At 39.3% G+C, this 23,715-nt stretch overlaps 1 protein-coding gene across 1 annotated transcript in view; it reads right to left on the minus strand.

Moving 5' to 3' along the window:
- The window catches only part of LOC117955642 (FRAS1-related extracellular matrix protein 2-like), a 52,645-nt gene that overhangs the window by 18,122 nt on the left and 10,808 nt on the right, over window positions 1-23,715 (minus strand). The window contains exons 3-6 of the mRNA XM_034890253.1: window positions 15,882-16,028; window positions 7,222-7,452; window positions 3,283-3,408; window positions 1,888-2,139 (exon numbers count right to left, since the gene is read on the minus strand). Of these exons, the coding sequence (XP_034746144.1) occupies window positions 1,888-2,139; window positions 3,283-3,408; window positions 7,222-7,452; window positions 15,882-16,028 (756 nt within the window). The remainder of the gene's footprint in view (window positions 1-1,887; window positions 2,140-3,282; window positions 3,409-7,221; window positions 7,453-15,881; window positions 16,029-23,715) is intronic.

The raw sequence follows: 23,715 nt of genomic DNA on the forward strand, positions 1-23,715 counted from the left end.
GAGGTGGTTCTGGAAAAATAGATGGTAGGAGAACGGCGGACTGAACTTGACTTTGACCTGGGGGTAGGGAAAAATGGGGCTAGAGAGAGCAGCAGTAGCAGTCACACTTGGAGTTTTACAAGTGCTTTCCTCACCACTTACCTTTGATGCAGAATTTGGTCTATGCACAGACAGACACACACACACACACACAAACACACACACACACACACACACACACACATATTTTAGGCTCAGTCTGACTGCCTGGGTGCAGGTATTAGAGCTGTCTGTGAAGGAGTCTGAAAATGACACATCATCTCTCACTGATGAGTGGGGCTTTTCCATTCTTTTTCCATTCCTTTGAACTCAGCACCACAACTGAAGTCTTCTGACAATATACTAACATGACAGTGTGTCATGTATTTGTTAACTAGCCCCCAGATGCCTTTATGCACACACAAACACACACACACACACACATTCAATTTGGCACAATTGTTTGCATCCTTAAATGAGTCATCATTGTCTTATTCATCCCAGTCTGCAGTCTTTCAACGGTATGACAAGTCCACTTTGACACTATTCTTACCGATACAACAATGTATGGAAGGCTTGTATCATGTGGACGCGCCGGCAGTTTTGTTGTCATCACTGAGAATTCCACATGGGAGCGGCAGAAACTACGCACAATAGCTTAAATTATATTTAATTATTCATTTTATTTATGGTCACCACATACAGTATGACCATTAATAAATTCAATATCTACTTAATAATAGATTCAATATCTACTTAACAAGGTAAGAAAACCCTTAAATAGAATTGATGAAAACAATTATTTCACAGCACAGACAATAAAAATAAGTCATTAACTAATTGGACTAGATGTAGGTCAATTAGATCTTATGTTGATATGTTTTCTCAGAACTCATCTTAAAATATTGGTTTAGGATTTTACTTACGGGAAACCTGGGCAATTTCTAAAGTTTGCTTTTCTGTAGTTTGATGCCAGATGGGTGGGTTAGCATTCATGAGAGGACATACATAAGGACAGGAAAGACACACTCTATCTTTAAGGCCTTGGTGATGCTGGAGTTGACCCAAATATATTACAGCACCAGTCCCTCTCCTCTAGAAAATAAAAAGTAGGACTATAACGTATCAATCCATAGCATAGCATTTAACAAGAAATCTTGAGCAGTGACATTCAATCTTTCTAATAAAGTCTATAAAGTGTATCAATGCAAAATAGTGAGGTGGTGGGCAATGCCTGTAGACTGGAAAAATAATTTCCCAGCAGGCTTCCCCCTCCCCAGATAAATGAGCAGAGGTGCTCATTTCTCTGCCCGTCAGAAGATGTAATCTTGTTTGTCCATACAATGTTGTAACAGGATGAAGCAGACCAGGCCCATGTCTACATAATGTAGTCCCACTGGACTCCTGTGTAAGTCTTGACTTTAATTAAAAATTGTCAGAATGACAGTGTGACAGGAGTTTGATTCCCTGTGTCTGCTGCTGGTGAGCTGTCTACGTCAGGGTGTTTCCAACACGCATCAACAGCCAGTAAGTCTGTAAACAAGCTTAATTAAGTGAACTCCTGTGATATAAAGGCTCTGATGACAATTCACCAGAACGTCAAGCACTGTGGACACCCACACACTGTGTTTAATGTGCCTGTATGTTTCCATATAGTGTGCATGTGTTGTTTAACCTAAAGCCTTGCACGTACATGTACCATACTGAAAGAAATTGAATCTTCTCAGTTCACCACAACCTCTCATCTGTGTGATTTGGGTACATCATGTTCAAAAAATAAAACTGTTTTTTTTTCTACAAAGTTATTATAACTTGCAAAGAAAGATCACTAGGAATAGGATGATGGGGGGAAGCATCAGCATGCCTTACCGTCATCCATATCTTCCAAGATGTTGACTTTGGTGGTGGGGTAGTGGATTCCCAGACGCCCCCCGACAGGTAGTGAAAGAGTGACGTTGAAGCTCTCTTCTCTCTCGTACAGAGAGTCGTCAATAATCACCACGCGACACCGCTTCTCCCTTTCGCCCTTGTCAAAGCGAAGGGCGCTGCCGTGCTCCTCGGGACGGGAGATGTAGTCCGAGTAAGACAGGACGGTGGTGGGAATGGTCCCTGAGGCAGAACCTTCAGAGGAAACAGCAAAAGTAGAGATAACCGGAGTTTAGGGAGAAATTGAAAGATACTCCACGTTTAAAAAGGACACAATTAAAACCTAATATTTGTAAAAGGCATCAGAAAAAACAAGCCCTTGGTGCATACTGTATAGCAGTTTTTCAGACATTATCACTTATCTTATAAATACTCCTGTAACGGATTCAGTGAATTTGTATTAGTAATAATCATTTACATATTCACAATTCACTGAATTTGATGCGAAAAGCAGTGATTTTAAGAAGGGGTTGAGCACTTCAGGTTAACTAACAAAAAAACGTCATCAGTAGTTAGATACATTTTCCGTTTTGTTTATCTAAAATCTAACGGTAGACATTACGGGTTGTAAGCAAGCACCAGAACACAATACAAACTCAACGTGTTGTCTTAAAAATCAAACCTGTGGTGTAGCCATAATAGCTGTTTGACATTTAACAAAAGTGCCTTCATAACTCTCATCAGTGTATGAACAATCTCTTCATTTGTCTCCATATCTTTAATGGGACTTGACTGTATGAGGAGAACGTACAGGCTACAAAAAGAGAGTGGAGCTGTTGTGGAGGTCGTATGGAAGCATGTTATTGATTTGAATAAACTCGGATAAAGCACCGGCTAACAGCTAACGGTGATACTACTGAGCTTAAGCTGCTACTTTTCATTTGTTAAATGCAAATGTGGTGTGAACTGCTTCTTTTCCAGTGCATTGGCTGTGTTTTAAACAGATTTCATTGGCACTGTCAAACAAGAAAAGTGCAACAGGTTAACATTAACATCACATCCAAACAGTGTGGATACCAGATTTGAATGCACAATCTTTGATGTAAATGCAAACAAGGTTGAAACTATACTACTAATATTCTTAAATTGAATGAGACTCTTTCTCAATGTGTGCAGTATCCCTACACAACCATTAAATGTAAGTTATGAGTGTTGTCGGATGCTGTAATGATTAATTTCAAGTATTATCTATGTAAATACAAGTAAAAATAGTTATTGAGCCTTAAATAATATCATTCATCATCTAATATGATTAGTCTGAGTAGCAAGCTGCTAGACAGTCAGGGTACCCTGAGGGAAAACAGGTGAGATGAGGTGAGAAAAAGCTAGTCTATATACCCTGCTGTGTGTAGCAGACCACCATGAGCTCCTGGCTGATGTCTCCACTGCGGTGAACCGGGATGAAGAGCTCTCCAACATCTTCCTCCACTGAGTGGATCTGTTCAGGGAAGAACACAGTCGACTCTGTTTGGAGGAGAAAAGAGAATGAGTGAAGGGAGTTAGAGAAAAAAATAAAAGGGTAATGATGTGTATAACAATCTATAAAAATCCACAGCACATTAGGCCATCAAGGGCTTTTGTTCTGGCTCTGCATTAGTGAGCTGCAGCTGAATTTCTTTATTTAAATCTATTGAAGTGGTGGTCCTGCGGTGAGCTTATTCATATTCAAAAATAACACTCCTTCACAGTTTTTGAGTCCAATGCAACCAGAGGTGCTCTTCAAAGAGACCCCTTTGTAAGTTTTTCCTACTGCCTGGTGTGTCGCAGACAATTCCACATGCAAGCCTCTCAGTTCCACCCACAGAGTGGCATCAACTTGGAGTTTCACACATCAACTCCTCTACACACAAAGGGGTCAGCAGAACCAGCAGAACCCTCACTTTGATTTTTTTCTTTCTCTCATTCTCCACTCCTCTTTCGGTCTATGAGACAACTTTGTGATGGAGAGAGAGACTAAGATCCAGTGAAAGCATCATCTATCAAAGCATAGAACTTATACAAAACAATAAATGTTGGAGCTATTTTCCACAGGCGCAGAGGGACCAATAAAAATGCTAGCAGAGTGGCCTGAGCTTCCGCTCGTCCCAGATCTTCTTGTGACTTTGTTCTCCCTCTCTCTTTGCGTGTGTGAATGAATGAGTTAATGAACGATGGAAGCTTCAAGACACTTGCTTGGGCGACGAAAAACTTTTATTATTATGGCAAGTGCTTGAGTGTGAAAAATTAGTGAAAAAATAGATTTGGATGTTTATTTCAACACCCAGCGTAAAAAGAGATCAACACCTGAGATGACTCTTTGGGATGAAGTCATCAACATAAGACAATCTTAAGCACCGCAGGGGGTCAAACACTTCTCTTCTCCTACGGTAACTCTCCCTAAATCGTTCTCTCTCCTCTCAATCTTCTCCTCTCTCGTCCTTTTCTCCTGTCTGTCGCTGTCCACAATCTGTCACTCCCCAGGGGGTTACAGGGACTCACAGCAGGGGATTGGGGTCTACTGCTTACCTTTCACAGACACACACACACACACACACACACACACACACCAACGCACACACGCACAAGCACACGCACACACACACATACACACACAAACATATATTATATGTTACATATAATTTCTTCTCTCTCTCTCTCAATCTCTCTCTCTCTCTCTCTCTCTCTACACACATTTACTGCAAATCTCCTCTCCTCACAGTTCTTTCACATTTCATCTCACATTTCGCTCTTCTAATGCCTCTAAATCCACCCAAGAATTACAAAAGGCAAATTTTCAGCCAAGTGGGTCAAGTTCACCTTCTAGAGGAATACACAGAGTCATTTTCAAACATTCATTGGGAGAGAAAACGCAAGCATACGCCTTTACAAAGGGTGTTGAAAAATATAAAACACTTGCACCTGATCTTGCTATTGTCTTGCCAACATCCAAAACAAAAAACTGATTTGTTTTTATTTTTTATGTCAAGAACTGCTCCATTATTGATCATTTTATGAATACTCTATGAATGCAGGAATGTCTTCTCTGCTTCTAGTGCCTGATTGTTGTTGCACATTTTGTCGCATACTTAAAAATGGTTCATGTCCACAAAATGGGATGTGTCCAACATTAGGCAAGATATTCTACATGATTTCCCAAGGATATGCTTGGCTGCAGCAGGCCTTGCAATGTCAGACAGAACAACAAATTAATAAGCAGATTGCAGTTCATCATTTAGTGGAATAACCTTGGTGCAAAATGCAGTAGAGTAACAGCTCTACAGATATTTAACATCCCGGCTATACATAGGAAACCAGAAAGATATCACTGACTGCAAGATGCTGGTACTGCTTGCAGCAAACAGCAGGCTGCTACCTTCATCTTCAGTAAGTACTGTGCATGGATTATATATGAAGAAAGTTACAAAGTTTTGAAGGGAGAGGCTATTACACCCTATAATTAAACAGAATTTGTGTCTCCTGCAGCACTGAAAGTGGCTGTACCACATGCAACCCACTCCTCATTCCTAATAAAAGGCAACAGGCTTATACAAGAGCGGAGGAGGGTTCGCATTTTTACAACTAAACAACAATAATAAACAATAAAGAAGAGCTCCAGGCATTCATGCAGACAAACAGATACGGTCTGCGCTGTTAAAATAAATTTGGCTTGTTATGCTCGCCTTCATTTTGGAACACTTTGGTTAAAGTTAGCAATCCTCTCTCCTCCTCTAAAGCTATTAGCCTAGCTGACATGTCCTCTGGGGAGGGAATCTTCGGCTAACCAGCACACCAGGCAAAGCATGTTTTCATCTTTAGAGAAAGAAGCTGGAGTAAAGCTAACGCCACAGGCATAGCTAAAGCTTCACTGGCCCATTAGAGTGGCACATCTCAGTCACATTAGACAATCCCTGGAGATGACAGAAAACAAATTAGCACCTGCCCTCCACACACACCCTAATTAATCCACGGGGAAGGCTGGATGGAGAAGGGACAATGTGAGCGGGAGAAATAAAGACAACAACATAGGGAAAGAGAGAGAACACGAAGAAAAATGAGAGAGAGTGATGAGAGCAGTTGTTGTGCATTACCACATCACAATAGAAGCTTAACCGTTTTCATCTTTGTTGCACATCTATAATTACTTAAAAGTTGTAATGAGGAGGGAAGTAATGCATACAAAAAACTGAATGTAAATGCCGCAGAAGAGTAAATCTGGCCTTAATAGAGAAGAGCAGCCTGTGTGCCGCACTGTTCAATATTCCATTAACATTTCAATTTGCAGGCAAAGACACAAAGAACAAAGAGAGTAAAAATGGCAGATTACAAAAAAAGCGAAAGACTTCCATTTGGGTTTGACCAATGTTAACCGCTAAACCGCAATATCAAATTTGGCTACTAACCTTTGATTTGGCCTTGGTGATTGACAAATAAATGAAGCAGTAGCTCTAAACCTACCGCTTTTTTTATCATTGGGTTTTAGAAATAAGCATTCTACTCAGTAATTGTGGTGAGTCTAAAAACACAACACAATTATCATCCCTACAAAAAATCCCCACTGGTCGTCCATAACACATAACTACTGTGTGTCTCCAGTGGACAGTGTTTATAGTGACAAGTCTTCATTCTGTGTGTGCCAAGTTGACTGATGCTTCACAGAACAAATATGATGTACAGCAAAGGGTGTTGTATTTTTTATTACTTTGGATTATTTGAGTGGCGGTTTTGGATGTTGTGTGCTGTGTATTATAAATGTCAGAAACTTACCATGTCTGTTACATTTCTCTGTTTAAATGGGCAAAACAAACACCTCTACTTTGAATAATATATTTAATTGACTTAGGTTCTTATCATAAAATCCTCCATAATGTCACTCCATAGAAGTTGCATTCAATTTTGATTTTTGATTATATCACATGAAATAGGGTAACTACACTGAATAAAGACATGTGTATGAAGGGCAATAAAGAATTGATCAATGATTGGCTCTTTGCGCACCACAATTCTTTATAATCTTTGAGTTTCGTATCTGAACCACATACAGAAGCTGGGAACCCCTGTTATGGATGAATGCTACCAACACCTAAAATTCTGGATCTGTATTCTAAAAATGGTCCTACTATCAGAACAGAAAAACCTCTGAGGGTAATCAGACTAAATGGCCAGAAATGCATACATTCATTTCAGCTTTTATAGTATATTATGGAGGAAAAAGACCTCCATCGTATTGCCATCAAAAAAATATCCAATGGTCTATATAAAAATAAAAATATTGATGTGTGTGCTGAGTGAAGCACTGACCATCACTTGGATCCAGGATCTCAACTGTTGCCGTGGCAGGGAACTCCATCACCCCCATTACCGGCTCTGAGAGCAAAATCTGGAAGGTCTCCGCCTGCTCGTACTTCCCATCAGTCAGTATGCCAACCCGCCACGTGGCTCTGGTCTGTCCCGGGTTGAACTGGACCTGCCTCTGGGACTTGCCCTTGAAATCCTCGTCCTTCTTCGCACTACCATCCTGTGTGCCAATGCCTGAAAGATACAGAATGTGATAGACGTAAAAAGGAAGAGGAACGGCCAAATGAATAAAAAATAAGACCGACAGGAAGAAGTGAAGACAGAACAAAGAAAGCGACCATGACAGCGTGAGAGACAGAAGAGAGAAACAGATGAAAACAAGATTAGATATTCACACCCTTTAATGTTGTTCAGAGAGTGGTGAGAAAAAGAGTGTTGCATCTATTTTTCTTCACTGATCACTTACAGAGCCTCAGGAATGTGTGAAATGAATTTGTGACTTAAGCGTTTTAATAGGCATATTCAACTTTACTGAGATAGATTAGCAACCGTGATTGTTTCCCAAGGGTTAGGTATGCAAGCGAGAATGTGTCTGTGTCTCATTTTCTCTTCCAATGTGTCTTATTTCCTTTAAAATAGGGCTTTCATGTGAATCCACTTTACAGCGATCCATCTAACATTGATGCTCATGGGTTTCACATCAAACACACATCAAGGAAGCCTAGGTGGCATAAGTCATACAATAATATATTACATTTGGAAATATGCTGTTAACATTCCTTTGTCTGCATTCACAATGCCTCATGAGAACAAGGTGAGCAGAGCCATGCCAGGATGATGTATGTGCCTGTTCATAAAAAAAGGAATTGTTTTTCTGTTTCGAAAAAAAAAGAAAAAAAGTTGGTGACAAAAACATGAAGACGAGACTTGATACATTAGATCATACACACGGTAGGATATGAGCTGTGAGGATTTTATACAAATTGTCATCTGAAAATAATCAAACACAAAATACACACTTTATTGCAATCACACTCATTTGTGTTACTGTACCTATGAGGACCTTCAGTGTTTTTATTTATTCACCAGTATGGAAAAATGGGATTGAAAGCCTCAATATTGTCACGAATCAGTTGCATTTCATTGGCGCATTTTAGTTTTTGCCAAGGGTAACTGACCAAATGTACTGCAGAGTAAATTAAATATATGGGTGTGGGTTTACACCAAAACACCAATACTCCAGCAATACTTATCTCTGGACTCACTGTTTTGGACCAATTTCAAGAGCAAAGAAAACATTTTTTTTCACTGATTGTCTCCAGAGCCAACCATAATGAAACGCTGCACTCTCACCTAAGACATGATCTTTGACATGATCTTTAGACAGCAGCACATTAAATATAACATTGTCTTTCTCATACTTTTTGGTCAAGGGCATTGTCATCTTTCAATGTTCTCTGCTTCTCTGCTTTTTCTCAACAGGAAAAGATGATGCTATTGCTTATCACGGCTGCACTAATGCAACACAAAACATCCACTTCTCTGGGGACTGTTGAAAGTCTTTCTGGTGACTAATGGATGATCAGTCAGGACAACTCGTGGTTCACATGCTAAGTAGTCCAATCAGCTTTACCTGGGTCAAGTTTTCTACATCAAAATTCATCATGAAACACCTGCATTCGTAAACAAAAGTCATCGTATTTTAGAGAGCACAGTGAAACTACCACCAATACCAATACTGTGTAAAACTAAGCCTAAAACCAAGTCCTGCTTCTTACCTGACCTGCAACTGAAATAAAGTTAGAAGAAATTTTGCCACACACCAAATTCTGCTTCAAACAAATCATCCTTTGGGAAACATAAATGTGTTAGTAAATTCCATAGCAACCTCTCATTGGACTTTGGTATTTCTCTTGCAGAAATACAAATTTCCACTTGCTTATGGTGCTCGAGAAAAGGTCACTGCAAAAAAGCAAACCTCATGACAATTTGTGAAGAAACAGTTTAGATATCTGGCTGTGGACAAGGGTTTTGCTTTAAGAGACATACTAACCAAGAAACACTACAAATTTTAGGCTGTACTAATAGCATCAGAAAGGTTTTTAAAAAAAACTTTGAGGGGGCTAATTTTTTATAGTTCAATTATGTAAAAAAACCTTATTTGTAATTTTCAACTTATAAAGTCTCTCTCACACACACACACACACACACACACACACACACACAGAAACCTACAAGAGAAACGGAGTGTTGATGTTAAAAGGGTGGAGCCTTATTGAGCCACCCTTGCTGGAGGGAGGGAAGAGACACGTTGCCTGAGGTCGCACTGAGGTTCCTTCTCAGCAGGTGGAAATATAACCACCTGAGGGCTTTTGATCTCTATGGTACTGTCCTCATAGCTACAGCCCTTGTGTTGTGTCTCCATAAATCACACATGCACACACACACACACACACTCACACACACACAATTTCTGTTTATAGCGGCAAACTCTCTTATGTTCTGTATTGTAGTTTGTTTCACTATTGAACGCAAACACTGCAACAAGTTGAGTTTGACTGTTTGTAAATTCTACAATTCAATGTTTCGAATATTAAATTTAGGAGAGCGGAGATACTGCAGGAATTTTGACCTAAACAGCTGAAGTTCAAACTGGATTACTTTACCTGATCAGGAGACTTGGATTATGTTTGATTTGCTTTACTGAGCAAATTGTATAAAGGGATGAGATAAGCTAACAACAATGTTAATATATGATGACTGATTGCAGGATTAAAGGGGGCTCATTTTGGGTTTGTCAGATGTGGGAAACCTCACGTTAAGTCCGACCCCTCGGCTGATTGTGTGGAAGGTTAGTGTTCTGTGCTGCTGTCATGTGGTCAACATGACTTTAGGGTTGATGTGCCTGGACTTCACTCTTCACTCTGTAGTTTGTAACTCAACTGCCTGGATTTATCTCGTGCTATTGTATAACAGGATTTAGGAGTTAAGACGAGCACTGCACCTTGTTGACAATTTCTAAATTTACACTTGGTTGGCATGGAATCCGCTGCTAGGCAGACAAATGTTATTGTTAGGGTTAAAATAACTTAGTTATAACGTTAACCAAACCCTTTCCTTTGAGCTAAGTTGGCATAGTATGCTGGTCATAAATTGTTGTTGTTTTTTTAACTCACCTGGTCCAAGGGTAGATAACAGTAAAGTTATGTAGTTCACTGACGTTTTTGTTGTTTTTGTTGACCTATATGTAAAAAAATGTCTCAACTACTCTATAAGGACGTGTGGAAAGTAATGCCACTTGTGGTAAAGCATGTTGCACAGATGATAATATAGTTTCTGCACATTGGTGGCAATTGTAAACAGTATACCAAGGTAAGTTGGCGGACAGTCATCCCATGATTTATGATGTTATGTCACATTTACTGTTTCAAATATGTCCTAGTAATACTCATTAGCAAAGAAGCGAGGAAGAAAGGAGGAAAAGAAAGGTAAGGAAAGTAAAGTCTCATGTCACATTGGAAGGACTTTGAGAGTTGAGGGTTTATTGAAGGGAAAATGAAGATATGACAAAAACGAAGTTTGTAGAAGAACCAGCAGAGTTGCACTGCGATGGGTAATATCAACATACAGAATTTACACAAGGAAGTGGAAAAATAGAAGACAGAGCAAGAACAGATAGTGAATGAGCGCTTCACTGGAGTGAGACAAAGAGAGGGGGGAAGAAGGTAGATATAGGATAAATGACAAAGGGAGAGTGGGTGGAAGAATAAGACAGCCTATGGCATAGACCCAGGGCTTTAAGGCACATAAAGGAGGGGGGGGGGCATGGTGTCTTTGATGAGGAAAAGCAGGTCAGAAGCAAAAGGACCCAATACTCTCAATAGTGAGATGAGGTGAGGAGGGATTAGGGATTAAAACAAAAGGAAGTAAAACAGGTGAAGTGGGTGGACAAGTCTGTGGGACGGTGTCACAGGAGACAAAGTGACAGAACGATAGTTACGTGTTGTAACTCCAGATTCTATATAATAGAGTATAGGCACAGTCTTCTAAGAGCTGATTCCTAGGGTTTGTCACAGGAGACCGAAGGAAAGAACTCAATTAGAAGACGGCATAGCAAGTAACGAAGAGGGCAAACACTCATGAAAAATGAAGCTGAAGAATCATATGTTAGTCGTTTTTTCTTTTCAAAATAAGTAGTAGAAAAATCTAATCTGATACCATGCTCTTGTCCAGCCCCGTTCTGCCTGAGCTCTGCTTTGTGGGGGCCTCTTTAAACATTGATCTTTTCTCAGCTTTCCTCCTTCACTGATCCTCTCCACCTGTATGTTCTGTTGTGAAGCAGCATGTGCAACAGCTCTTCTTCAATGTTGTCCAGCACCACAGCAGCTTTAATCCACTAACCCCTGCAACGATTGCTGGGTGTTTTCCTCCATGCTTTCTCCCGCAATCCCTGACCCACTCCTGTCAAATATAATGTAATCTGTCTATCTACTACACTGTATTGGCACATGCAGTGTCTACTGTTGCCCTTAGGTTTTCTTTTTTATATTTACAGGCTGTTGTTCTGTCATCAATTATCTTTTCATTTACAGCTCTGGTTTTGCTGTGATTTTTTGTCTCCATTACTACCCTGCCATTTCCTCGTTTAGCACACCTCTCACACACACAGTTGCACACATAGTGAGAAACTATTAGTAGACTGATGTTTTTAATTTTTTTGGTTCAACTTTAGCACATTGGATTTTAAATGAAACAACAGCTCTGAGGTTAAAGTGTTGAACTGAGCTTTGAGGTTGCTGTATTAGTTGAACAGGCTCGTAGCCCTCTTTAAAGCTGAAAAAATGGAGTAGATTAATCAATTAGTCAATCAACAGAAATTGAAGAACAAATGTGAAAGAATCATTTGATGGTTCTGGCAAATGTAAGGATTTGCTGATTTTTGTCTGTTTTACATAATTTTTTTATAAAAAATAGCTTTGGATTTTTCTCAAAATCAATTTTCTGTCACAATGGGACAGGATCATAAACATAGTAACAAGTCAACCAAGAAGGTTTAATGGTAAAACAGTGTTTTCTAGTTGATCCCAATCCAACTGATGACGATGTGCTGCTGAAGACCTGACTGAAGACAGAAACCCCCAACACAAGCAAGAAGTAAAAATGGCTGCAGTTTGGAACCTGGCGGGGCATCACCAAGCAATATACCAAGTGCCTGCTGATATCTGCGTGTTGTAGAATTCAACCAAATATTACATGTGATTGTTCCACAATTTTGTGTGCCCCTGAATTGGATTTACACATGGTTGCAACAAGTCCTCCATGTGGGTGTATAAAACCCTTAAATAAAGCTGAGAGTTTAACCTTATTTTTTCCTTAACTTCAAACCAAACGTGCTACAAAATGTGTTTCTGTCATAATGTAATCTTACTGCACTGTATCATCAACATACTCATTCTTTTTTTTCTATCCATTTTTCAGTGGTGACTATAAGAATGCACGTGTTTGTCTCCTGACAATGACTTTCAAATCATGTAAAATAGCCAGACGTTATTCTATTTGTCATATGCTTTTTTAAGTTTCCTTTGTATCAAATTCTGCTTTTTAAGTAATCAATCCTGTCTCAAAATGTGTTACTGTTGTTTTTTTCCATTCCCTGTAACATATGTGAGTCATCTTACTGTACAATTTGAGGACCATCAGCAGTATTTGTCAGCTTTAATAGCTAACTGACAATCAGCGATATAAAGCCAGAATGAGGCAACTTTGGCAAAATGAAGCATTGTGGCAAAGAGAAAACTCAAAAATCATTACAAGATTTGAGCCAAATACACGAAAGCTAAATTAGCAAAGAGGACTCCAAGCAGAGCTTGAACAACACTGACTCTCAATGAGATACATGCAGCGACACCAACTACAGCCTTATAATGAGTTCCATTGACACCAAATATCAATCAAAGGTACCATTACTGTGGCAGTATTGGATTGCATTGCAGTATGGTGTTCCTGCTATTTTGTCCACCTCGAGTACGTCACCACTCTGTTATTGGTTCATTCGCTTCATTCTTCTGTTCACCAGCCCAGCAAATTGAAATCTATGAAAGTTATTAGACTTCGATCACTTTCTCTTTCATTCTGTGTTGCTCTCCCCTAGATTTCATTATCAGTGCCTGAACCGATCCATAAAGGGAATATACACACATATACAAAGAGATACAGACATGCAAGCATACATATTTAGAATTCTGCTGTCAGGTTGTGTCTAGTTTGGTGCGGTGGGGTAAGAAACTCTCTTTTCTTAAGGTTTAGAGTGAATATACCCACTCTATTATCTCCCTTCAAGCCATAGACTTATTCATAAAAAGGCCTCAGCTCAAAATGTAGGTATTCGTCAGCCTAGAAGGAAAGAATTATAGCACTATATACCATGTCAGGCGTTCTAAGGAGGTCTTGAAAGTAAATGTGTGTGCATGTGTTGTGTGCAGTTAAAGATAACCAGGTGCTCACACACCAACTGTGCAGAGAGATGAGAGTCAGAACGCAAGCTTTCATGTGAGCCAAAGACATACGCTCAACACCTTCCTGAGAGGAATGATATATACTACACACTTATAAACACACACACACACACACACAAACATACACACACTCACGCACACTCTTAAATCTCACATAAACTGCTACACTGTGATGCTAACACCTGACCCAACGATTAAAAGGGATCAGAATGATGATATGAGATTAAGAGAAGATAAAGAGAGTAAAAGGTACTTGCGGATGCTGCTACTCCAAGAGCAAACGAGCTCTGTCAGGTCTACGACTAGCGTTCTAGGACAACATCCTCAGCAGCCTTTCAACCTTCAAATCACACACTCAAACATAAGCATGTAAACATGCTTGACTCTTGTTCCCAATAAAAAATCCCCTCCATCTGCTGGTCAAAAAGCTTATAAAAAATATGGCACTGATGTTTTTGTAGCTGGCTGGATTAGAGTATTGAGCAGTACAGAGGCAGCAGTGTGGTCTCTGCCTACTCTGTGTGTTGTACAGTGATGAGAGCTGCAGTCGGAATGATGCTCACTTTGCTTTTAAGATGCTGATGATTCACTAATATCCAGTTTTCTGCCAATTCTGTAAAATGTTGACATTTAACAGCCTGATGTGGCTACAAGGCTACGCCATGTACACTTCCAAGATAAACCTTAGACGGAATTTTAAGAAAAAAACTGGTCTCATTTTAATAAAATGTAACGGCTGCTTTTTTTTTCTTTTCAAAAGACACATTTTCCCAAGAACAAGACTCACATTTTTTCACAAAGTCACCAGCACACTCAACACCTTTTTTCTAAGCGTATTTGGTCTGATCTAAGTGTCATCTCAACCTCTTCTTCAATCTGTTTTTTACACTGCAGTTTAAGGCCCTGCTGATCAAACCCACTTGTCAGAGACATTAGGAACCTTTAAGTAAAATACATAATCAGATTAACATTCATTCCTATCTACATCTTTGCTTTACATAGATAGGGAGATGATGGTGTGGCAATTTTGTTAACTGATGCTAGTGATGTTTGATTGTATCAAATACTAGCTATTAAGTATAGGCTTGTAAAAAAACAATTTACATCTCTGCACAGTGCTCCACATTGATCTTACAGCTATTTCATATAGCCTCCTCAAGCAAATAACAAAGTATTATTATTGCAAACCTCTAAAATGTCTCAAGGCCAAACAAAATAACTTTGGCTTAGACAATAAATCTAGTTAAAGTGTGTGTTGAAAGGAACAGTTACTATTGCTTTTTGCCTTCAAATGTCAAAGAATATGTTTAGTCTGTATGTGTGTATTGGAGAGCACCACTCCAAGTGAATGACAGGTACATAATATGCTTGTTTGGAAGAGGAACATGGGGCCACAAACCTGATATTAACAGCAATGTAAAATAATGAAAGTTGAAATGAATGCTACAGAAAAGGAAACTATATGAGGACTGAAACAATATGAAGAGGCTAGAGCCACATTAACAGCTCTGTGAGGCTGTATTCAGGCACAGTAGTGCTTTAAGCTAAAAGCTATCACCAGCATGCTAACATACTCACAATGAAAATGCTAATAAGCTATGCTAATATGTTCAAAAGGTAAAATGTTTACCATGTTTGCCATTTTTGTTTGTTGTGTTACCATGCTACCAATATTAAATTGCTGATGCTGATGTGAATGTAATTACTTTATTACTTAGCATCTGGTCCAAAAACAAAATATTGGACAATTTAAAAATCTAAGGTGATAATTCCGCTGGATGAAAAATACTCACAATTCATCTTGTGGGGGACATAAATGCGTTAACCAAATGGCATGGCCATCAATCTAACAGTTGTTGAAACATCTCACTCAAAACCATAAAATGTCAACCTCGTGTTTGCACTAAAGGTCAGGGTAACGCCAAAGTACTTAGGATTTATCGTCTATCATCAACCACATGTTTTGGCAATCCATCTAGCAGTTGTTGATATTTGTGATATTTCAATCTGGACTAAAGTGGTAAACTGATTAACCGACTGCCAGACCAACATTGTCATCCCTAGGGCCAAACTGCTACATGGCTAAAAAGACAAAGTGTGCTCTCTTGTAACAGAGAGGAAGAGAGACAGAAAGACGAACCGACGAACCAATGAAAGATGTCTCTCCCAGGTATCCTCTGCGCCTGAGCACCACCTCCAGGAACTTGTCCTCTTCGTCCACCACGTAGTACTCTTTCTCCAAAGAGATCCAGGCCCAATCCAGACGGAACTGCTGTCCCTTGAGCTTGTTCCCACCTGGACAAAATACATATGAACATAGTTAATACATTTTGTTATTCCTCATTGTAAACATATCAACCTGAATTGACAATGTGGGGCTTCTTAAATCTTCTTACTGTAAAAGTGTGCACATACTGTCTCTGTGGTACTGCTGTGTGCTGTGGTGAGTCTGTGCATATTTGTAAATGCCAAATGCTGAGTTCAATATTCAGTAAAAACTGGAAAGAAAACTCTGGCAAAATCTGTGACCCGAGGGGGCAATTGCTGTAAAACTGTAATGAAGACAAAGTGTTTTAATTATTTCAATCCAAATGTTCCTAGCACATCTACTCCAGAATATTTACAGATTCATAAAAAAAAGAAAACAAACATTATTACACCTTTCCATATCCTAACAGTCAATTTTTGCATGCATGTCCCTTTGTTGAACAGTATTGACTTCTGACTTGTGCACGTCTTCCTGAGGATGTGATTAATGTTGGCTAATCAGTGTTTGCAGAGTAAATGGTAATGTTATTGCTAATAGAACTACTCAATAGCTGCCACTTCAACAGGCAGACAGGTAGCCGCTGCTTTGTGTAGCTAATTCCCCCACCTGCAGGGAAAAAAGATTGGGTTCTGTGATCATTAAAGGAAATAATGAGATAGTGTTGTAAAACTTGAATAAAAGAAGTGGAGGGGAGATCTTTGTATTTTTTTCTGCTTTTGTGTAGTGATAAACAATGGCTGAGTATGCATGACATTCCTGTGAGTGCTAAACTAAATGTCTGAGTGTGTTTAGCTGGCAGAGGGAAATGCAGAGGTGGAGGACTGTTTGCACGAACGTAACGTGTAGGCTGTCAGAAAGGAAATCTCAATTAGCTCTATTGATGGCAGTTTTAGAGCTGCTTGTTCTTTCAAGTTGTGTACTGTATGCCTTCTAAAATGCTGGAGTAATAAGGCTTTCAAAAGCACAAACAACAGCGCAATTCACCTCCATCATTGTAGAGGTCATAAACCTAACATAATAAAACTTCCCTGTGCAAAAAAGGTGCTACTGTGTTACTTATACTGTGCTCTGACATTCTGATGACAGAAAACATAAGAGCAATTCCTATCCTGATCTATAAAACAGCATAACTGGCATCACAAGGAGTACAGATGATACTCTCCATCTCCACAGATAGGTACATATACAGGTTCAGCTATCTATTAGAATAAACCTTCAACATGACATGTCGACATGGTGCTAAAATGCAGCAGAGGTGAAAAGTTCAACACTTAATGGCTTGGCAGACATAATGTAGCAACAACATGGTGAGGTGAGGAGACAGCTAATATGAACAGAGCACAGCTCCTCCAAAAAGCCTGTAGGCCAAGTTCAAGCTTCACTTAGCGGGTGCAAATAAGAAATCGCATACATACACCACCGCAACACAAACAATTTTTCAATCTCTACTTCACTGAAACCATTACTTTAATCCCAGCTCCCTGATAGTAAATGCAGCATAAGCTGCCTAAGCTCTTAGTGTCTGTGGTTGTATGTGTGTGTGTCTACCAGTCCTTTTGTGTAACCTAGCGCTGAATGTGAGGAGCTGTGCACAGACAATAAGGATCCGTGTCCGAGAGCTTCAGACTGGCCCATTCCTCAAGCCTTTTGGATTAATAAAAGCCCTCTCACATGTGCTGACCATACAAAAAGAAGCTTTGAAATCATCTTCAATAGAACTAAATTCACTTTATATCCTCTTTCAAAGACTTTCCTAACAAAAACTCACCACAAGGATTTTTTGGACCAATTAGGGATCATATCTTCTGCTCAAAACATTTCAAGGATTAGGACACTGACAAATCTGCAGGTAAAAAAGTGTTGCTACGGTTTTGATGCTGGCTTGTGATAGAGGATCTACTTTACACCGTTATCACTGACAGCTATTTTATAATCGTAAAGGGTTCTAATCAAAAGGCATGTAGCCTTATATGGTCAGTACGGTAAGTGAACACATGGGCTGCATGTCGTCATGTAAACCATCTTGTTTGGGTCTAAGACAATACATACTCAGCTCCTGACTTGGATAACGCAGTTTAATCTATAGAGTCTCTATATGTCTACTATATGGTAAAACAAGCTTAATCATTTAGCCTCTTTTAGCTCATTGTTTTGGTTCTATTATTATTTACTGTATTGTTTAATCTCACGTAGGTACAATCATTCATCAAAACAAGTGCTACTGACCTTCACATACTGCAGTATAGACCTGAGTAGCTGCTCGTCATATCATAAAACTTGAATTACAAAGTCACTAAGTAATTCTTTTGTTTCTTTTCATATTTACTGTATGTATATTTATTGGTACATAGCCTACTGTTGTCAGCCTAGCAAGCACCATTTTGGCTTTTCTAAATTACACCAACAAATTAAACCACCATTAACGTCATGTCTTACACAATATGTTGTAACATGCTGAATACAGTGTGTTACATCTCACACAGCTACACAAATAATTTGCTTCTTTAGATTTGAAAGAAATCAGACTCAAATCTTCAGGAAATAAAAAAAATAAAAAAACATTGTACAGCATTCCATGGCCACCACTAGGCCCAGCAAATGTGGATAGAGAACTCATTCTGCAACCTGACAGCGCCCACAACTTCAAAATTGCCACATTAAATCTTCACATCGGATTCCATGGAAATGCTTTTTCAAACTCTTTTCTAACACAGACTCACTATTGTTCAATACACATAACTCACATTTATTTGTAGCACACACACAAACTATCAGTCACAGGTTTTGGAGATGTGTGAAGGTAGTGGTAAAGTGTCTGTGAGTGTTAGTGAAATGTGGGATAGAGGATAGAATAGAGGGGGCCTATCCTGTATGTATCTTTTTGAGCTAGACTGTAGTGCTTTTGATAACAGAGACTCCTGGAGCATGTTCTGTAACAGCCCAAACTGCTAAAATTACATTTAAATTAGAAAAATCACCACCGAATAAATCAATGTTTTTTTTCTGACGTTATGATGCATGTGTGTTCGTATGTGTGCATGTGTGTGTGTATGTGTGTGTGTGTGTCTGAGACTTCCCACCCAAAATCAAAGGAAATTTATGCTGATCGTTCTGCTGCTGAGTACATTTATTCTGCTGCTGGCGTTGATGCCCTTCCCTCACTGTTATGTCTCCATCTGTCTACTATACTCCTTTGTAAACGAGTCTCCAAGTCCCAGTGCAACTGGCAACCAACAAACCCGATGATCTCTGTCACCATGGAAAACTTTTGAGAAACACTGGACTAGGACGTAATCGTTAAATCTGCTATTTATTCAGTTGGAAACTGACATTACAAAGCACGTAGCTAAATAAACTACCAGTAATATTTGTGTAGTAATGGGAGCCCACACATCATCCATCAGACCAGAGTACATCTCTCCATGTATTGTGATGGTTGACAAAATACCTGTAATTTACAACCCATCAGGATGTTTAGTTTTTAGTTTTTTCTGACAGATGTGAGGGAGGTTGTAGCAACTAATGACAAAGACAATCACAAAGATTGTGATGAGTTCTGCCCTTAGCTGTGTTTCTTTTACTGTGTGTGTGTGTGTGTGTGTGTGTGTGTGTGTGTGTGTGTGTGTATGTGTGCCAACATGAAAAGCCTTTTGCATGCAAGAGTAAATATAATTGCAAAAGGCATAACGGCATTATTAAAACACCAAATTTGCTACACATCTCTCACATTTTCAATTGCTGCACTATCAGGTATCCACTAGCAACCAGCTAGTGGATACCTGATTCAGCATGTGCATCAAGTGATCTGATAATCTATGCATAGTAACAATGACAACACCTATGGCCCACAAATGTGTAAAACAAATCCTGTTGTTACAGTATTCGCAACCATTCAGTTATTCATTCAGTGTGTGTGTGTGTGTGTGTGTGTGTGTGTGTCTGTGTGTGTGTGTGTGTGTGTGCGTATGTGTGTGTTTGTGTATTCCACCAATATAGGTGTTGCACAAGGCAATCAGCATGGTTGTGGAAGTCTCCTGAGGTGTGGTGAGATATCAGTAGGCTGACCAGGAATTCATGGCTCTGTGCAAAGACAAGTATTTAAAATTCTGCTCAACTCGAGTGCAAGATGAAGCCAATGCGTTTGAGCTTTCTTTGTTGTCAATTTGGGATCAAGTACATTTTGTTGTCTGTCTGGCTGTCTGGTCTGCCACCTTGCATGTGTGTAGATAATTATTTCCACTAGTCATAGCTTTTGATCAGTTACCTCACAGGATGTCAAACCGAATAGAAAGACAAATCTGGTGTAGGAGTATTACACACTGTATATGTGGTTGTGTGTCTGTGTGGGCCTCTGGGCACACAGGAAGCAAAGGGGACAAACCCCCCCACCCCTAACCCACCTTAAAGAGATAAAAGTTGAATAATGTTTCCTCCTTACATTAAATAGCCATCAGGCATGACTTTGGTGCAGAAACACCTTAAGCGACCTTACACACATGAAACCATAAGAAACTGACATCTGGGGCAGAGAATCCATACTCCTTTGAAGTTCTTGTGAAACACTTAATAACCGGTTTTTCACTGATGTCTACAAAGACAGTCGTATTCAACCCTTGGCATAGCTTAAAGGGAGAAGGCTCTAGGGCCAAAGAAATGGTGGATCCTTAAGGTGTATGTGTGCGTCAGCAGTTGTGCATGTGTGTGTACACATAAGCCTGTATCAGCATGTAAACGCCTGTATGTCTGTGTGTCTGTTGAGTGTTTGATGACTGACTACACCTAAAAGCAATTGTTTCCTGCAGCTTTTTTTGGTGCTCATCACAGAGCCAGAACTCCAGCAGGCCTATCACCCCCATGCCACCACCAATAGCAGCATGGTGGTCCACAGCAAGACAAGTCTGGGTTTGAATCCAGGTCGTTGGGGACCTTTCTGTGTGGAGTTTGTTTGATCTCCCCATGTTTGATTGGGTTTCCACAAGGTGCTCCGGTGTCCCTACCCATCAAAAACATGTAATAGGTTCTCCAGTCAGTGCTCTTTATCAAGGCACTGGCTCAGATCTGGAGTTGTTCCCCAGGTTTCTGTTAATGGCTGCCCACTGCTCCCTTGAGGGATGGGTTAAATGCAGAGAATGAATTTTGCTACATGACTGTGTTTGTGACAATAAAGTACCTTTACCTTTAAAATAATATTTAACTGAGGGATTAACTTAATGTATCTCAGGATGGTTAGTGGCACCACTGAGAGCTAACTGTGCATGAGCACGGAGATGATAAACTAGCTACTGAAATATCTCTTTCCCTCTGCTCAAATTTCCAAATATATAAAAGATATATGTTTTTTACTTGAGGTTTTTAAAATAAAAACAATAAAGCAGAGCTCACAACAGCTCCCCAGTGCATTTTTATATTGCAATGTGAACTGATAAAGTAGCACTTTGCATCGTTAATGGTCATATACCATAATACTGTAGCAGAAATCAAAGATAGGTACACTTATCCACCACATCACATAGAGGCAGGACAGGGTGAAAATTAGATTAAAAAAACTAACTTCTAAGATAAAAAAAGATTAAAGCATCAGTGTGAATAAAAACGGTTAAAGAAAAAATAAAGATGAGAAGAGAGAAAATCAAATGCCAAAAACTTGGAGCCATTTATTCATATAGTCAAAAATGTAATGTACATTTCAGAGGCAAAATGAATGTTAAAAAAGATCTAGCTTTTTGTTTATACTTAAGATTAGAGGGTGTTTGGTCATGCTTGTGTGTTTACATGTCAACCATGGCTGTCAAGCATCGAGAGACACAGAATCAAAGATGATTAACATGATGGAAAATCTCTTTAACACGTCTCACACTCACATCTTAATGCTCTAATGAGATGCAGATCATGGCAAGCAGCATTCACAACTGCAGACTGTGCTGTAATCCTAGAACAGAGAGATCCATCAGCAGCTACGCTGACAGACGAACACGGCAGGCGGGTACATACAGCAGGAAAAGACAGCAAGGGTGTGACAGTAAAACCATATCCTGATGTCTGAGACAGAGTCGACACTCGGCACAGTAAACCAAAGCATTCTTTGAGATTAAACTCGGAGAGACAGGAGGGCAAAATATAAAGACTGTACCTCGAGAGGAAAAGAGGACATTGATAGGCGGTGAGAATAACAAAAATAACACTTAAAAAAAAGAAAAAATACATAGTAAAAATGTGGTGCTGAGTGGAGTAAAAGAATGGAAAAGGAAGAAAAACACATCCAACAAGATCTATGACAGAGTGAGAATGGAGAGATGAGTGGAGAATGAAGATAGGAGAGTTTGGCCCTTGGAGTAGTGATTGACAGTAAATTACTGAACCAAGACCGATGAAGTGAATCCTCTCCTAAAGCCAGAGGACTTGTTAGTGTGTGTGTGTGTGTGTGTGTGTGTGTGTGTGTGTGTGTGTGTGTGTGTGTGTGTGTGTGTGTGTGTGTTTGTGTTTGTGTGTGTGTCTGTCAGTCTGTGCTGCACACTTTACCTTACAATTCTGCCCTGATCAGTAAACTTTGCTTGATAGGTTGATAACCAAAAAAACAAAGGTCAAGTGATTACCCTCCATTTGTGACCATGGTGACAGTCAGTTTAATTATTTGCTTTTTAGTTTTGTTTCACATCACCTTCTCAAAGCAGATGAGATGTATTATAACAGGACTGGGGAAAGACGTAGTTCAATAAGTTTCAACTTAGGAATGAATTATAGACAGCTTTTTCAATTCTAAAACCGGATTGTCCCATTTACATTCAGTGTTCATTGATGATTTTAAATTGCTGTCATTCTACTATTTTAACAGTTATTATAGAACCAATACAAAATTGACTCATTTCCTTCATTTTCATCCCTTAGAAAAGAGAGTATGCATGGAAACGAAAGTATGCATGGTTAAACATTTTTATTTGCTAAGGCTTATTATTCAACAGATAGAGCCAACAGGAGGAGGTCATTTCATCTAAGTGTTGGCCTTTCTGCACAAAACAACAAAACGATGAAGAACTGGTTCCCTTGCAGTGTAGTCTGTGGTGATAATTAGTCTTCTAACACTACCATGGTGAAGTCACACACAAATTATTTTGTGTATATTAAAGAGATATTTGCGAAGGCCACCTAATGCTTGTAAGGTGTGTTGTGTGCAGAGTGAATAAAAGCTGCAGTTGATGTTTTAAGGGGATATATTGTAACTTGATAAAGCAGTGGAATGTTGTGGTTGCTCATGTGCAAGGAGGATGGAGGATATGAGGAACGTATTCTATTGTAGCAATCATGCTGGTCCTATTCAGTAGGTACTTTCTTCTCAGACAAGATCCTACTGAGAATATATAAAACATATTTTGCATTTTGTAATTACCTGAAAATGACAAAACACGTCTACGATATAATGTATTTTTTAAAGCAGAAGGGTAATTGCTGTCAGATAAAAATGCAAATGTACCCGTTTTACAAAACAAAACCTATGTTTTTCCATTTTCCCTCAGTGGTATCTAGCCACACAGAGAGCTTTGGTTTTTTGATATCTCATACAGTATATCTATATGGGTTTGCAAAAAAATTGAGAAAATAATTGGCAGACCAATCAATAGGGAAAATCACCATTATTTTCAGAATATTTTTTAGTTGTTTTGTTTTCATGATTTTCAAATTTGCCTCAATATTATTATTATTTTTTTTTGTCATCTG

The sequence above is a fragment of the Etheostoma cragini genome, chromosome 13 (genome assembly GCF_013103735.1).
Source record: "Etheostoma cragini isolate CJK2018 chromosome 13, CSU_Ecrag_1.0, whole genome shotgun sequence".
Classification (NCBI taxonomy): domain Eukaryota; kingdom Metazoa; phylum Chordata; class Actinopteri; order Perciformes; family Percidae; genus Etheostoma; species Etheostoma cragini.